The following is an 18,375-nucleotide window of genomic DNA, read 5'->3' on the forward strand; positions in this document are numbered from 1 at the left end:
TCTGGGAAAACGGGGCGTGTAACGAGCCCCTCGTCGTGGGTTCGCGCGATAGGCGCCGTGTGTGTATATACATTTTTTGCTTCCTAGTTTTTGCAAGGTTTTTATGTCCGTGTTGTAAAATGGAGGTTACCAGGAAACCGTGTGATCGAACGAACCGTGTGAACTAAATCCGCTGGTAGAATGCTTGGCCGATTAAGAATAAAAGTGTACGAGTAATAAGTTTTTCGTTTCGAGCAAACAATTTCTTGCTCCCTTCTGTTTGTATACTTTTCGTTTCACGAGAAATTCTAATGTTTGGAAACACATTGGGGATCTAGGATCATTAGATTAGGAACGTTCACGAAGAAACTTGGAAGCCTGAGCTATTCCATTATACGCCGATTATACGTAGTCGGTGTCCCATGATTCCACTTAACCGCGATAACATTCGGCCCATCATTATCGAGATTTCGAGGCGCGTTGAGTTGGACAAGCATTGGGAGTGCGGGTTGCACCGATGAAACGCATGGAGATCCGTGCATCTGTTGAGTGTCTATGCCGCGTTCCTGGCGCACACCATGTCCCGCCAACGTGTAAACAAACAGAGTGTATGCGAACGGCACATGTTGGAGCGGTTCGTATATACGAATTCCACGGTTTGTCGTCGAGGCGAGCATCGAATCAGGAAGTCGTCATCGTTTACTCTTCATGGCCGCGCCAGATCCTCTTCTCGCGGCAGATAACTTTTTCCTTTTTTTCGACTTGACTCACTCTCTTCGTCTCAACCCTACCCTACCACTTTTCTCTTTGCCGCCTCTTTATCATCTCCCCTCCTCCGCGGCTTCATCCACCCTTCCCTCTGTCAACAACTCGAAGATTTCTTCGACAAGTCCTCTGCACATACATCAATTCGTCCTCCGTTAGCCTGCGTGACCCCCTCCCTCCCTTCCTTCCCGCCATTCGTTTCGAGGAAATAGACTCGTCACCCGTTTACGACGTGCTAAGCAATCGAGTAAACACGAAGAGACCTTCGTCCTCGTTGAAACTCGGCATATCTCCACTGCACAACCGGCGACGACTTTTACCTTCACTGCTTTCCGCACGTGACTTACCCGGCTGGATCGTCCCCGCGCGGAAATAGAGTCGGTCAGCGCTACCTGGTCGCACCACGTGCGGCTTCCTTTCGGGACAAAGGGCCTCCGGATAATCGGGGATACTTTAAGGATGGACCCGAGGGGTCCCTCTATTCGGCCGAAGAAAGCGGCGTGGAAGAAAATGTCCAAATGCCGATACACGCGAGCGGCAAGTGGCTCGTAGAAATCAACCTTGAGGAACCTTCTCTTCGCTCCTCTTTTATATTTCGTCTCCTCTTCCCTTCGCGGCGAGGAGGACGCTTAAGCCGTGGACGTGAATAGCCTAGGCCCCGAGGCTGGGTTAGTTCACGGGGCGGGGTTAGCTACGTACGAATACCATTTGTCGTTGCGGACAAATGGAGAGCGAACGGAAGATTCGATCCACGTAAAGGTATTCGTCTTTGTTCGACCGCGGATCGCGCGTATTTATCTTGAGGTCTAGCGGGGACCTTCGATGACTGGGGTAAATGAAACGGAAGAAAAGCCTGGGGGAAGGGGGGAGCTTAGCGTCACGTGAAACGGAAAATCTGTCCCGAAGAAACTGGAGAATTTAATCGTCGAACATTACGTCGCCGGGGAAGCTTCAAAGTCGATAAAGTTCCTTCTCTTGCGCTCGTTTTTCACTCCCCGGATCTCGCATATGCATCGTTGATTCGGCCAACTTCTGTCGCCGAATCGCGATACAATTTCTACGTCGTCCCTTCCAGCGTGTCTCACAACTTCCCCTCCCCTCTAACGGTGTAATAGAGGCAGTAGTTCCCTCCCGTGTTTCCTGTAACATTTTCTCTTGCGCAACCAAGAGTGAGCAGCATCGGCACGGGCAAGACTTTCTCCCGGTTCCTCGTGCCGGCTGCTGGTAGTACGAGGCCATAAAAGTAAATCGGTGGAACTCTCCAAGGCCCAAGGGCGGAGTAACCTCGGCATAAATCCTGATGTTCTAGACAAATGGGGCCTAACGGTGCGTATATATACTCGGAGGAGATTCTACGCGCTTGCACAAGAAGCCACCATCATCCTCGCTTCGCTTTTGTCCGACACCAAGAGCACCGGCTTCTTTTGCTCTTTAATTCCAAGGACCCGTGCAGACGAAGAAGGTCGCGTATACCTGAAGAGAAATAGACTAGGAATAAGAAGAAGAGGAAGAAGAGGAGGAGGAGGAGGAGGAAGAATGGAAAAGAGAAGATGCCACGTTGACCCAAAGATATTCGACGCAAGTTGACGCGCGGAGAACAAGTACCTGATGTCTTTTCCCATCGTCTCCCTTTTTATCTTGGACGATTTTCCTGTTGGCTCCCCTTCTCTGTTTCGCGTTCTGTTGAGTTTTAACAACAAATAATGGCCTACTTGATCGTGAATATCCTAGGTTCCTGGGCGCAAGGACAGAGAGAAAGCGCGACCCGTAAGGGTCGTCACGGTGCACGGTTGATCTGGATCGTTCGACGCACCGGGAAAGGTTCGCTATTGTGAGCCAGATACCAAAGGCAGCAAGGGATAAAAAATTATTGCGGACAGAAGTGCAGCGTTTTGTTTGCTCGGTATTGTTGCCGTGAGTTAATAGTTGGTGGGGTATTTTGTCGCTCCGAGTTTTTTGTCGAGTGTTTTCGAGCCGAGTGCTTTTTAGAAGCTCGCCAGTTTCTATGACGTAACAGTTTAATGTCTATGAATAGGGGATTAGAGACGGTAATGATCATCGAGAGGATCGTTTCGGGGTTTTGTGCTTACGCTCGAAAACAAACGATCATCGTAAGTACGAATTTTGAATGAGAATTTCCGCGTATAGAACTCGCGTATACTTTTAATTTCTTTTTAAAATAATCATGCAATCGTACAATTTCGATCATTATATCTTCGTTCTCTCTTATTCCATCTATTCGAATCGTCACGCTCATCCTTCGAATCTTTTGAAAGGAGACAAAGTCACATAAGGGAAAACTAATGAACAATGTCAGCAACGATCAAATCATCGATACGTAGGCACTTTTCTAAATCCCGCGGCCGAGAGATCACCGATATAACACCGGGGGTCGGTCGCTCAAACGACAAGGAGCCCCTATCGTTCGTCATTAGACATCCAACTGTCTGTCGACAATACCGTCCAACCACCGGCCATCGACATCTAAGAACGTGTATATACCTCGGCATCAATCTCTGCCCTTCGGTCTCGAAAATTCAAAGAATCCGATTCTCCCTTTCGAAGATCCTAGGCAAGGACACTCGCGCTCTCGTGGGGTCTTTCTCGCCTCTTATTCTCTCTCTCTCTCTCCGCACCTCGCATCCATTTCTTCGCCCCTGTACCTTCGATTCTTTTCTCTGCTCGAGCGTGTCCTTCTTTCTCCCTCGCCACTCTCTCCTCCACCTTCGAGGATCGACCTAAGGCTGTTCTTTTGGAAACCATATATTTTTCGTTTCACAGTTCGCGGCGCCGTTGAATGCCCTGCCTCCATTCAGACGAGGGTGCATCTCCGTAGCAGCCGCCAGGTATAAATTTTGGCGTCGGTTCGAAAGACCTGGGGTAGGGAGGCTAAGAAAGAGAGAAAGAGAAAAAGAGAGAAAGAGCAAGCCAAAGAGGAGAGTGTGGAGGAGGCGGGTGAAGGGTAGGGGGAAGGAAAGCAGAAAAAGAGAGAGAGAAAGAGAAGGAAAAAAAAAAGAGAAGAGAGGAAGGAGGAGAAAGATCGGTCCCATGGTAATCGATTACCTCCCCCGTATCCCCAGAATCCCATATAGTGACCGGCCTCATGGCCCGAAGATTGAACCTTCGATAACCGGTGCTCCACACTCTCTCTCACTTTCCTCCCTCCCTTCACCTTCATCCACCTCTGTCCATGGATCCCCCCCGTCACTATCGTCTATTTTTTTTCCAAGGTGCACGAACACGTAATTTCGAACGGCCTGGGAAACGAGTTGCGCTAATTAAGCGCACAGATTTGGCACCTGCTGGGTACCCCGAAGAACTCGGGAACGCTGGAATTTTTCTCCTTCTTTTACGGATACGCGCCTCGACGCCATTCGAGAAAATTTGAATTTCGCGAATAGAATGAGGATTTTTCAATTTTACTTTTAACGATTCGACCCTCGCCATCCGATCAAAGATCAGAAAAACTATCCGATTATTATTTTTCTACCTTCCTTTCGTCCAACTCGTTAATCCGATTTTAATAAAATCTCTATCGTGATCAATTCCGTCCTTTCAAATTCATTATAGGATGATCTAATACCCGAGTCGGCTGTTCGTTAAATTCCTCAAGCTCGTCAACCTGCCGCTTTCCTGTCGTCGCGTCGTTTACACACCTCGACGAGTTAATCGGGAACTTGGGTCGCGCCTCGTAACGAGCGTAATTTGATATCGCCGCGACGCGTCTCTCCCTGTGTTTCTACATTTTCGAAACAACGCGTGATCGAGGGGACGATACATCCTCCCCCTCCCGTCCATCGACAAATTGTAAACGAACCCGTGATGTCGTCCATCAAACGCGAAGACAGGCGGCCAGTCCAACTTTATCGCAACAGCTTTTATAAACAACGTGTTCGATAATTACCGCGAAAAGGGGCGAGGAGAGAGTTGGAAGGAGAAGAGGGGACTTTGCTTTTAATTCGATGTCAGTTATGATTCAGTGTAGCTTGACGATGAACGGTGGAGAGGATAGAACGAACACGAGGAGGGAACGAACGCTCGGGACTAACAAGCTTATCGTACATCGGCAGATTGTTCCTTCTCAGAAGCCGGTTATCCTTCGGCGTATTTGATAACGTTCGACAAGAAATATAGCATAAGTCCGCGCGCGTCCGTGAGATTACGGATCCGAGATATATTCTTATGCTTATTCTGGAGCTTGGCCAGACACGCGCAATTTCCCTTCGCACCCGGTTGCTCCCTTCCCCTCAAACTTTTAAGTACACACCAAATATATCTTCCCTCGATCCTTGAAAAGATCGCCTCTCTATTTATCCAATAATCCTATTCCCTTGATATTCGAACAACAGTTTGAATATAATTTACGTAGATAATTTTTACTCCATCCTCTCCGTTACTTTTCGGAAGAGAGTCAATATTTTTCCGATTCAATTCTCGTTAAAATTTCGCGCGTGTTATCTCATAACACACGCATTCAAAATTCAAGATTTCACGCAATCGCACTGAGAAAAAGTCGCGATAAGAAAGTCTTCCCCAGTGTACACGGATCGAGATATTTCGCAACGCGTATCGTTTCCTTTTGCTGAGAAGGGGCGGCAAAAGATTGGTAGCCGAGAGAGGGATATAAACGCGTAGAATCAGAACGCAAGAGTCAACAACGCAGTGGGAAAAAGAGAGAGAAAGAGAGAAAGAGAGAGGATAGTTGGGTGCACAGGGTGCAGCTGCTTCTTTTTCTGGACTCTTGCATCTGCCTCTGCCTCTTCTTTCCCCCTCGTCGGTTCACCGCGATCTGGTCATCCTCGTTTCAGGGCCCGCGGCGCGTTACGTGGCATATTTTCTTCGTGGTACGCGTATATATATACACGCGACTCTCTTTCTTTCTTTGGAAAGGCTCTCGCCCTTCCGTGGACGGGGGCCCCCCCGATCTCCATTCTTGGTCTTATGCACGAAGAATGCCGGGTCCCGCGTAATAACATCTTTCGCGTATTTCGGGATCCATGTAATATACGAAATATATTCATGAATATTTGGGCTGATCACACGGTACGTGCGGGACATAGTGTGCGTGCGCGCGCCTATATGTTTTATGAAATTCAAAAGGGGAAAACGCGTCGCCGTGAGGAAAGTTTCTCTTTCTCGAACGAGGGAGGTCGAGGAGGGATGGCATCGAGGATGGACGATCTCCCTATTGGCGGCGTTGCCTCGGGTCGGCGCAACCGATAACCGAAAATGCCGGGATCGTGTGATGTCGGCGACGAGAAAAAGGAATATTATTCGTTGCGAGATTAGGGCGAGATCGAAGATTAAACGGACGAAGGATGGGCAAGATCGTGGTTAATTTATTACGTCCGAGGGTAGTGCGCGGATTTTATATACAATACGAACGTACATAATTTCAGGGACGGTATGTAAAGTACGTTACTCTTAATTACAGTTACTTGCATAAAATCACTGCACCCTCGACTCTGATTGAAAGATCGTCCTCGTCGATTTTCGCGATTTTATGTGTGCACATGCCACAAAACGACTTGCATGCTTCGTATCTCCTCTTCTTCGTATAGTTAACGTTCGAAAGCTGTCATCATCGGATCGTCAAAATTATATAACGCCCTTATAACATCTTCTTCGAACATTTATTTTTCGGTTTCACGAGAACCCAATCTTCTTATAAACACGTGAAAACATCCCATATAACCTCACAATCCTCGCGAGTGTTCAACAACGTCGTTAAAATTTTCTCTCGATCGATACGTTTGTCCATACGTTTTCGAGACAGTTTGAAGGCAAAACCTTCTTTTTCTCGCGCGACGTTTCAATGCGTAGTGTTTGCCCCGACCTCGAGAGCACACTTGGCGTTATTTGGCCGGTCAGAAAGTCGTCAAAAAGCGAGGGGAAGCCGAAACTTTGGTTCGTTGCATTTGCACGGTGGGAGGGGCGGCGGCATTTCGTTGAACGGCGCGCGATTCCCTGGGACCCAGCCGTGCTCCATTCAGAAAATGCGAATGTAAGTCGTTCGGCAAGCACTCGAGCCGCACGAAAATCTCGGGACGGATGTAAACACGCACCCGACGGTATCCTCTTTATCTTTCTCTCGGGCCGGAGTTCTGGGAACGAGGAAGTTTTGCGAGGAAGACGTGGACGAGAGGATGACAAACGCGCCACTCGAGAACCAGTCTTCGAGCACGCGTGAAAGCCGGGTGCGCGTGACCGTACAGGAAAAAGGATTTCTGCTCCCACTTCCGCCCCGTGTGTACACGTTCCGGTGCCTTTTGACCGAACAACGTCTCTCTCCCATCACTTCTACATCGCAATCGCATTAAGCCGTGCCGTACATTTCTGGTACGCGATGAGACGACGTTTTTGGCGGGTTGTCCTGCAGTGATCCCGGATCGAGAGACGTTCCTTCGCACAAACGTTCGTTGAAATTATTCGATTTTTTGGAGAGCGAATAATCATAAAGACTAGATGCATACTACATATACGTGGATATTTCTCGTTGAAGTATTTACAAGTGAAGTATTCTCAGAACAACAATATTGTTCGCGTTCAAGAAGAAATCTCGAAAGGGTTAGATTTTTCTCGATTCCATAAGGTTTCGCGAAACCTTTCAACGATCATCGAGTCGTTACAGTAATTGTACGGAAATTACATCGTGTGTTGTTTCCTCGAATCTTGGAAACTAGTTGCTTTCCATTATCCTGTGGCGTGTTCACGATTCGTTTAATAAGAAGATGGGTTACGAGGGAGGAGAGGAAAGAAGAGGAAAAGGAACGCGATACGACTTTATTACCCCGAGGATAGGGGGTACGCGGAAAGAGAATGCAACTGCTATAACCGTGTGTTGGAGAAGAGGAGGAGGAGGAGGAGGAGGACAAGCGTGAAGATGCGTGAGCGCGAGACCGGAGGATGAGAGATTTTTCGTCGTCGGGTAACATCCATGTATGACTGGGGAATTATAGTCAATTGTCGATAAGTTATCGATAATTTTAGAAGAACGCCGATGGGAAATGACGCCGGTTCGCATTTTGTACCGAGCAAACCCGACAATTTGCCCGATATTACGGGCCGCTTGTACTACCACCGATCGCTTGCTTTTCAACACTCCGTGGCTGTCGTCGTTCCCGTTACAGATACGATATCCAGTTTCGTATGATCGATACGTTTTTATAACCCCGAATTGGAGGTTCAGGGAATGGATTCGAGAGAGGTGCGAACACCATAACCAAGAATTTCGCCTCGATGCGTTCACGTACCTTCGTAATCAGCGTGTCGTTTAATATAAATTAGGTTCGGCTTTCAGTTTAACGCGGTGTAACGGTGAACGAGAGTAATTCGTAAGCGACGATTAAATCCTTTTCGCGCGACAACTTTAAATATGGAACCTTAAAGGGAATCTAACAAGAATTTCAATTTCAATTCGATCTTGAGAAGTCAAAAAATAAATTTTTCTACAAAGATCTGAATTACTACCTCTTGTACGGTGATAAATAAAAATAAGTTTAAGAACTCATCGCTTGCCGTCATCTAAACGACAGACGAAGAAACGAAATCTCGGAGTGGAAGGAAGGAAGGAAGGAAAGGAAAAAAGAAAAGCAAAAAAGACCCCTTCTCGATCTAAAGTAGCGACACAATCTTCCCCGCGGACTCGCCCATAATTAAATATTACAAATGATCGCGCATCTGGAGTCGGCCAACTCTTTTTGCCCTTTTTGCCCGGGCCGAGCCGAGAGGGAGGACTACTCTTCCACGCGATAACGATCCACGATCGCCCCGAAGGGAACCGTTCCATAACTCGCTCTCGCCTTTCTTTCGCTCTCGTCACGCTTCGAGTGTACCCCCTTTTAACGCGCCTCTGCTTCTCGCTAAACCAACGAAAAGTCGCCAAGGAATTAATATAGAGAATCGATCGTTTCTTTCTTCATCCCTGTAGAAATCGAATTTAAGTTTCGATCGAAAGAAAAAAAAATGATAAGAATCGGTATAATAGTAAAGGAGAATTTTTTACCACTCGCAATTAGCCTATCGCGATTAGGAAGATTAGATTGGATCAAATTTTGTGTAAGAACGCGTTGAAAATCGATAGTCCGATTGCGCAAAGTGTAATTAGCGGTTGGTAATACCGTTAATGGGTTTTCTTCGTGGGAGTCGAATACACTTTCGCGATGATTATGAAATCGCGATCTGGTTACGGTAATCGTGGAAAAAAGTTTCGCACATTCACCTAACCCATTCGTTGCCCATTTCGTGATCGGGATGATTGTACGAACACGAGTGTAATCGGTTCAAGAAGCGGCACAGTAACGTGTTTAACTGCGACTGGTGAGGTAATGTTGGGTAACGATGGCACGATGGTTTAGAGAAGCCAAGAAACGATACATTGAGAACATTAGTGGAAGAAGTGAAAAGCTTGATGCAATTTCATTAATAATGCAAATTCTCTTTTAAATATATTTCAATTTAAATTTTATAGGTAAAATTCTTTTTATTCAAATGTTTGATGTTATCTTAAAATCGACAGATTTCAATATTCGACTACATCCACCGCTTTTATACTTTTATGTACTCGTATTAAAATAATTTTCACGTTGCGTCGATATCGAATGATAAAAACAAACGCGGTATAATCTTTAATAGATGGATAAAAAAGGGAGCAAAGTTAACTCGCCGTTGTGCCATAATGATCGCAAATTGTCGATACGTTATTTTGTATTTTGCATGAAATAACAGGGATGAAAAATAATAATAACAATAATAATAATAACGATAATGCGAAATGGTAGCGGGTAACGAGCATAAAGAGCATAACAATTAGACGAAAAGCTATCCGATTACTTCCAAACATTTTATTTGGCCCCGAATCGTTATTATAATGTTCGTTAAAATCGCGCAAAAACCGGGAGAATTACTTTCATCGCGTGCCCGTAGTAAATACGACTTGGCGTTAAATTCGAAATATTCTGTCCCACATAGTGCACACGCGCACACGTCCACGTACATTGTCAAGTTTCGCGCTTAATTACGCGAGTCACGTACCGTTGCTCGACCGCGTCTATAGAATTCTATGCATGGTTCATGATCGTTTTGCCAAATCAAGGATGATCGACAACCTCGCGATTTCTATATAGAGAAAATTGACGAGACGTTCTACAGGGAAAGAAAAAAATTCCCAATGTATATACAAACTGTGTATAAACTTCGCGTATAAACATTTTGTTTACGGATACTCATGGAATTTTGAAATTTTGTAATTACATTACACGTCTCTGCGAGAGAAATCGTTAGATTTGCACGCGAATAGAAATCTTCTGTGTTGTCAATTTCGATCTCCCTGTCGAGTTTCTCCAATCTCCAATAGAATCGGTCTTGTATTCTCAAGTTCATCGAGTCACTCGGTTGAGATTCATTCTTAGAAAACAGGGATCTGGAGCGTTGGAAGGCCATTCCAAGCGGAGAGCCATCGAACCCTGCATTCTCCATTTCTATAACACGTTTCAATACAAATCCGTCCCTCATCGTTCGAGAAGTTGATCCTGACTAAGCAGATATATGCGGCTGTGAACCAACGCGTCAAAACGAACAGGTTTCTCGTGAAAGATGCACGGTTCCAGGTGCGAAGGCAAGCATCCCTTCTTCTTCCTACTTCCTATATCAATGTCATTCTGCCCCATTCAACGTTTTGCTCTATCAGCACAACCGGAAGGGGAGTAGTAACAACTCTTATCAACCGGCTGCGATTTCCAGTTGAATGTTCACCAATGCTTCGCGAACATTGGCAACTCGATCTTCTCTACACGCTTCCCCGTCCGTCGTTTCCTCTAATAATCGCAGCGAGAATTCTTTTTCTGCTTGGAAGCGCTTAATTATCCTTTTGCTTTCCCCTCGATAATCTTGCGAGACGAAGCGCGGAAGGGAAATGCGAGAGGAAGGAGGATTAGAAAGACGTGGAATGGGAGGGGGAGGAAAAAGGAAAAGGAGAGGGAGAAGGTTTGACCTGTTTGCCAGGTTGGTGGTTTCGTGGTATGGCGCGGCAAGTCGAGATCCATCTAGATAAAGAGTCGCAGGGCAACGATCCGTATCGGGCGGAGTGGAAGGACAATTGGAACCGAGATTTCGTAACGGCGACATAAACGTAAAGGCAAACGATCGCGGCACGACGCCTTCCCCGTGTAGACACAATCCCGGAATGCTGGTGTATCGTTCGTTCCGGCGTGCTCGGATACGAATTAAAATTCTGTGAATGCCAGCTTGTTCGTGAACGGTTCGTTAATGGTGCGCGGTGAGCGGTGTCGAATCGATTTTTTTCGCCAGACCTCCATTTTATTCCCAAGATGTTCTCCAAGAGAAGGAGAGCCGGTCGAACGGGAGAGGCTGCTCGCGAATAATCGAACGCCAAATCACGTTCCCATCGTATAATACTCGTATAATACATACTCGTGCCTACGTAAGTTCGGTTTGGAATCGATCGATGCTCAGGCTAATAATTCCGCGAATTCACGGAAGGACGAAGGGCAAATGATCAGCGACATATATACATCCATCCTATAATTTTTCTTCCATTGTAACTCGTTGCATCGGAGAAGAAGGAGGAGGGAAAAGCTTCGACGCGGGATCCGATCCCACGGAATGGAATGGACGTTTGAATTATCGTCGAACCGTTAACAGGGAAAGAAATAAGGAAGAAGACTGGGTGCCCGGCGTGCTCTCGTCGGAGCATTCACGAAATTTCTTCTTTAGGACACGTGTATGCGTTCGTGCGGGGCAGAGGCCAGGTCCGAACAACTTGGTTCCTCTGATCCAACCGAGAAATCCGATACGATCGTTTTGGTAGGTCTTACGATGCCGACTGGATTTTTCCTTGTTTCGGTAGTGGTCGGTAGTCCCTTGGAAAACACGTGTCCTAGCTGCAGGACATATCGAGAAAAAAGGCTCCAGTGTCTTGGCATTTCTTGGCAAGCACGAGGAATGCCCGCTCCTGGCCCTTTCCCTGAGGAATACCGGGAGGAGCAAAATACAGGGAAGGAGGAGGAGAAGAAGGAAGAGAAAGGGCTACGTGTCGTCATCGAGCATCGCGTTGGAAAAGCTGGATCCTCCGCGTTGGCCAGATGCAGGACGAAAGGGAGTCGCGCGAGCGAGAGAAGAAAGTACGAGGAGAACGAAGGAAGACGAGCGAGAAGAAGAGAGGGAAGAGTGGTAAAGAGGAGCAAGAAGATACGAGCTGGCACCGAGAAGGGAGAAAAAAAAAAGGTGAAGGTGCAACGAGGTAGAAAGCAACCAGTCCAGGTCCAGGTATTCTATTATGCTCGGTTATCTAGATTATGGCATTCCTGCTTCGAGGAACCTGGCAACCTGGGGTGGACGGAATGGGGTGTTTCAGGATACCCGGCTCGCTCTCCGATCTCTCTCTCTCGCTTCTCCTCTCCTTCTGCGTCACGGTTTCGTTGCTTCGGAGCACCCATTAATCCTCTTCTGTCGGGTGAAACTCCGAAATTAAAAAAAATATATATATATATATGTGTAGATATGTATGAAGGAGGATCTCTCTCTTTATCTCTCTCTCTCCCTCTTTCTCTCTGTTCGGGCAGAGAGAGAGGGAAACGAATCGGAGGAGGCGAGGGATTCAGGTAGGCCGTTCCGAGGCGATCCCTTTTTCTGACTCGGAATCGTGGAATTTGTTATACCCCATTGAATTGCGTTAAACCTTTCTTAAAATGAGTGTGGCCAAGCGTCGCTCGGAAATAACCTCTACCACGATCCGCTCCTTTTCGGCCTCTCACAAAAGAATCGTTCGTTAGCGAGCGTCATTAGGGAGGCTCTGCATCTTAGGGAGAGCGCGTTCCAAGGCCGCGATCGCGCCAAAATTATTTATTTATTCGCCGATCCCATTTGTTAACGTCGCATAAATTGACACGAGATGTTGGAAATTATTATTCTCGGGACAGAAAAAGAAGAACATCGTATCCGCGGATAGGGAAACGCGCGTGTAAAAAGGAAGGCTGTGCGAAAACGGTGGAGCAGAAAAGTCCGGCAGCAGGTAGCCCGGGTCCAGGTGTTATGTTGCCGTATCCTAGGTTTCTTCGTCTTTTGTTTTTCTAAAACCTCCTCCTATCGTGTTACACTAGTAGATTCCTTAGATCCGCGATCAGATCGTTCCAACTCGGAGCACATGGCGCCCGCCTGCGCAAAAGGGACACCTTACTAAATTTTCTGACGGAACAAACATTTTTAGGTAGATTGTTTTGCGAAGATAAACGAAAGCGAGCGACAACCTTTCTTCGAGACAAAAGCGTCTATTTCCATTGTCTTACCGTGCGAGGATAGGAGTTTTAAAGAGCCTAGTGTGATTAGTCCGTTCGCAAATAATCTTGGCGCACGGCGCCTCTAGCAAGCTGTACAAGTGTTTGCGTACTTTGTATCCGTACAAACAGACCGAACTCCCTTGTCAACACGCCGATCCATTAGCAGGAAAATTCTGACTGTGTCAAAGTGTGCCCATTATGAATCCAATGGCTGGCTGGGTTCAGACCATTAGCGCGGATCCGAGAAACATGAGGTTATATACCGGTTTTGTGTACCGCCGTCAGATAACTCTGTTGGATTTCTTTGTCTTGTCGAGGCTCAGATAAGGGGATATGGAATCTAACACGATGATTAGAATGGACGACAAGAGGACGAAGCTGGAACAATGGTCGGAGGGGAGCGAGGGAGCAAAGAAACTTCGGGAAGAAACGCGACGCTCGTAAAAGAGATTAGAAACGTACAAAGTCCGATCGTGGAGGGGAAAGGAAATTTCTCCGTTTTTCGGAATAGATAAAGGCGATGATACACTCTCGAATAGGATAAATAAAGGGAAAGAGATTAGATCGATAAATAAAGAGCGGATTCATCGCAAGGGACAAGGGATATATTCCGAGCCGTTTTATGGGAACGCCGGTGTAGTAGTTTCTCGATGATATCTTCTCGCATATTCGGTTTCAGTTTGGCGATTTTTTTTTAAGCCACGGTCGTAGAATCAATTTGGACAACGCTTGGTGTGAAATTAAAAAAAAATTTCTAAATCTCGCGAGAAAGAAAAAGAAAATATTTCCCGAACTATAAAATATACTTTTTCATTTAGCGTTAGTCGTTAACCTCTTTACCGCCGCCACTCTATGGATAAAATATGTCGCGCTTTAATGAAAATACACGTGAGATATCTGGTGCCCCGAGTGTCCCAAGAACGACGTCGCGGTATACCTCGGTATATCATAAAAAAAACGAGAAAGAATTAAATTCCTCTTCTTATTACTCCATAAAGAATACTCCCTCCGTGCATCGATGGATAACCGCATCGGAGAACAAAGGGGCTCGTTGATCCTTCGTTAACAAATAACAAGTGTCCGTATAGGAGAGAGCCTTAACGAAAATCCTGTTTTCCAGCACCGTTCGTGGTGCGAGCAACGGTACCCACGCCGAGGGAAAACGTGGAACGCGGAGATAGGATCGAGAGAAGGATCGTTTCGGGTGTATCGAACGTCGGCAGCATCGGTGGGAAAGGTAAAGCCTCGTGTGCCTCGCTCCTCGATTAATGAGGGCCGATAACGGGGATGATTACTTCATTACGCTTACCGTCCGCGAAAGTCGTACCTACCGTTCGTCGAAGGTATGTCGAGGACTTCGAGGTGGAGCAGTGAACGCCGGCAGGGACGGCGGTAGGGGAGCAAAAGGATTTAGTGCGACCGGGTCCTTGAAAGAATCGTAAACGAGCGGGTGAGCGGTTTCCGGTCGGCTCCACAGATGGCGCCGGCTGTATCGTTAAGGAGCGCTCTCCGCGCCAGCCTTTCCTACGCGAGGTTCGAAGACCTTTCCAAGAGCTGTTCCATCCACTTCGAGAATTACCCCTCATCTTCCTTCTTCTGTTAGTTTTCTTTTCGCAAACTCGTCGCGAGAAACTTGATGCGCTCTATTTTTTTTCCTCTCTTTCTCTCGTTGTTTGAATTTAGTGTGGTTTCGCGGAGTGGAAAGTCATTTTGAAAAGGTTTAGATTGATCCAAAGTCGGCTCGATCCGTGAGTGAGAAGCTGGTTTGGATCGTAACGGTAAAATTTCCGTGCAAGCTCGAGTTATTCAACGATGGTGCTTCGTGGATTTACCGATTTGGATAATATTCGTGATAAGATTTTTCTTCCTTCGATGTTAATGTTGAAGTATCGAGTTGATTAGAACGATTAGTTCTTTCAAAAAAAAATAATAAAAATAATAAAAGGCGGAGATATTAGATTGCGTTCGATTTTGTTCTAGGAATTGTGCGATTTGTGTTGAATCAGTAAGATAACTTAATATCACTTGGAGAAGAAACAGAATAAGTTAGTAGGATATTTGGGGCGGGATTAATGTAATCGGATACCCGGTTGCCTGTGATAAAGAAATCTTTAAATGATTTAGAAGCGATATCGGGCGTACAAAGGTATTATTTCAAACTACAAAAAGTAAACTACAAATCTAGCAGAGATTAGAATATCTACTTTCTAACTATCGATCGGTGACCATGTCGTATTCTATTCGTATCTGTGCCGTATGCATACTTCTTCCGCGAAATCTATAAAAGTTACGGTTTGCTAGCTAGGTAAAAATAGCCTCCTATGTTCACATTTAACTCGGAATCAGTGTTACTTATGGCCTGCTCTAAACGAGTCCAACTTTGAAGAATCCATAAAGATACAACAACTCGTGACAAATATCTGTGACAAATTCGATCGCCTATACTTTATTAAACGCTCTCCGATAATTTCATCGTCAGGATAACTAGGAGAATTGGAGAAATTCTTCTCTCAAAAGCCATAGAAATATTCAATCACGCGTACTGAATGGAATTTCAAGAAAAATCGATGCTCGAAGACGCCTTTCAATAACTCTCCTTCCAACTCTTTACAGGACCGGGAAACCGGTAACACCGTTTGCACATTGCTGGCCGAGGCTCGGCCAGCTACTCGACCATGTAAATGTAACGTCATTGCGTGGCCGCGTGTACGCAATCCTCACGGGCGTGTACTCCAAGAGGAAATACGCACGCACACGAGCCCTCCGCCTCGTACATCCCCGCGTGGACGTGAATGCATCGCTCATTACGGGATAATGGGTTATTTCGATCCTCCTCGAATTACCGAGTCGACAATGAGGGATTCGATTCGAAAAAGCCTCGGCTGCTGTTCCTTCCTTCCTCCCTCTCCTCGCTCTTCTTTCGAGCTGACGGAGCCGCGAGCCCTTTCAGGGTCCCAAGCAGCGATGGATTGGAAGCGAGATGGCGCAAAGAAAAAAAAAGGAAAGAAAAAGAAAGAAAGACGAAATGAAAAGGAGGAGGAGGAGGAGGAGAGGAGAGAACGAGGAGCGCGGTGGCAGCGAGAGAGGCTCGCTCGGACGAAACAGGCACGAAAGAAAGGCACGAGAAGAGGAGTTTTGGCTCCGAAAACCGAGGAGACAAATGAGGAAGAGCGAGCGAGGATACGCAGTGGAAGGGACCGCGAGAAGGCAGCTCCTCTTCTCTTCGTGCTCCTTCTAGAGAACTCCCTCTTTCTCATCGTGTCCAGCCGTCTCTCCGTGGAACGTGCACCGCAGGACCTCGAGGTGCAATCTTCCCTACGAAACGTGCACTTATACGTGCATTCATCGTGCGCATATCCTTCCCCCTTTCCACTTTTCTCCCACGCAATACGCGAACACGCGTGTCTCTCCGCATCTCGAGCGGAATCTCTCCTCTTTTGCGCGAATAAGGAAATCATCGACAGTTGAACGACTCGTCTTCCTCCTGGATGGGAATCGGTATTCCTTTGCCTCTTTGCAGATCTCAAGATTCTATCGTTCGAAATTCGAAATGGCGGAATCGAGTGACAAAGAGAAATAGGATTTGGGTCATATGGACAAAGGATTATATAACGAGATTGCTCTCGCTTTGACACCTTACCATTTTTCCTTTTCGAGCAGATCGATCCGCCACTTTGTCCTCTGCATTTTTCGCATTCGTTCATTCATCCCGTCCAAGCTTTTCTCTCGCTCGGCGATACAACATTTCCTCCGACTCAATTCATTATATTATATCGTAGCGTACATGGAACTTGATATTTCATAACATTTTTATCGTTTTTTAACATCAATTACGATCGATAATTGAACGGTTAGCGAACGTGACTCGAGGCCCGATTAAAATTCTCAGGGAAACGAAAGGGTCGCAGGATTCCCGGCAGAGACGAAAAGAAAAAACACAATAAAGGCGTCGATCATGAGCTAATTGGGCCAACGGCGGGACGCCTTCGTCGCGACTTCTCCCTCGTGGGAATGAAATTATTCCTCGGTTCGGCGTATATATACACCTACGGTCGGACGAACGCGGTCCTCGTCCGCACGCAACTCACACAGGTACGAGCTCTCTGCGCCCAACGCGTGTGCGTAGATGGTGCATGGGGCCCGCAATTATTTTAAGTGTATAGCGATATCCGAGCAGCTATTAATGACGTTCCTCCGCGGATGAAATCGCGTGCTGACCACGGATAACGCGTCAGACAGTGCATACATATAGGCGCGAATTAATTGACGTAATAACGATCATTACGCATCACCGTCTCTACGATATACTTTTTTCACTCGCGGTCAAACGTAAGTTCCCCAAGTTGTTTGCCACCTGCCGAGCCGTGGAAATTTCTCATCGGCGATTACCTCCCTTTGGGGAGGGGGACGAAACCTACGAGAACGTCTCGATTCGCGACGCCCTATCGACTGGAGGGTAGGGGGACGATCTCGGAAAAATGGAATGCGTGGGCAACGCGAAATATCGTTCACGCACCGTGTGGTAGATGATGGCTATCTGTCCACGCACAATACGCGATTACTTTGTAAGTCTGATATACGAGCCCCCTTCCCCGATCCCCATCGATCGCGTCTCCCCCCTCGTGTTGGGCAAATATTAATTTCCATAGGCGGGAAAATTGATTTTAACCGCTGACACGATTCAATGGGCGCGCACACCGAGGCTGGCGCACTCTAGTAGATATAAATTGCCACGTCACGGCGTAAAGAAATTTTCGGAAGAGATCGAATTCTTAATCGGGTGCTTAACTCTGATCGATTATACCATTAACTCGCCCCTATCCTATGCATATTTTTCATAGTGAAAGTTTACGGGACCATGAAATTCCACCCTATATACGATTTTCCCTCTCCGCGTTCCTTTTTCCTCGCCCCTCTAACGTCGACCATCCATCCATCCGTCCATCTGCAGTAATATAACGAGGCGCAGTAGGAATTAGGCGGGACATAAATTCCCGTTGTGGAATGTTAGAGTTTTATGGATCACGATGTCGTACACGGGGCACAGTGAGAAAACACGTAATCGCATGTAAGTCTTAACCGCAACGTTGCAGAGAGAGGGGGAAAGAGGAGGGTTCATCGTTGGCGAGGGTGCCCTTCCTTTTTTCCATGGAGCGTGGATCAGACGCACGCTAGAGAGAGTCATATATGTATACGGTTTTTGTAACAGGAAACAGCTGCCGTTCGAAAAGGACACACTTTTCTGACGATTTTACCGGGGGTCCCCTTTTCACCGAACGAACGCTGTCGTTGTAACGCCGCCGGCTCTCTCTCTCTCTCACTCCTTCTCTCCCCG

General features: G+C 46.7%; 2 protein-coding genes across 5 annotated transcripts in view; one reads left to right on the forward strand and one right to left on the reverse strand.

The window, feature by feature from the left end:
• LOC107996638 (U3 small nucleolar RNA-interacting protein 2) overlaps positions 1-18,375 on the forward strand; it is a 94,329-nt gene that overhangs the window by 29,665 nt on the left and 46,289 nt on the right. The window lies entirely within an intron of this gene.
• LOC107996738 (ephrin-B2) overlaps positions 1-18,375 on the reverse strand; it is a 53,957-nt gene that overhangs the window by 27,336 nt on the left and 8,246 nt on the right. Inside the window, exon 1 of one of the 2 annotated variants that reach the window (XM_062070983.1) lies at positions 3,408-3,628. The exons of the other annotated variant lie outside the window; for it this stretch is intronic. Within the exon in view, the coding sequence (XP_061926967.1) occupies positions 3,408-3,556 (149 nt within the window). The 5' untranslated portion in view covers positions 3,557-3,628. Of the gene's footprint in view, positions 1-3,407; positions 3,629-18,375 lie in introns of those variants that run through there. 2 annotated transcript variants of the gene reach the window in all.

Source organism: Apis cerana, linkage group LG2 (genome assembly GCF_029169275.1).
Source record: "Apis cerana isolate GH-2021 linkage group LG2, AcerK_1.0, whole genome shotgun sequence".
NCBI lineage: Eukaryota > Metazoa > Arthropoda > Insecta > Hymenoptera > Apidae > Apis > Apis cerana.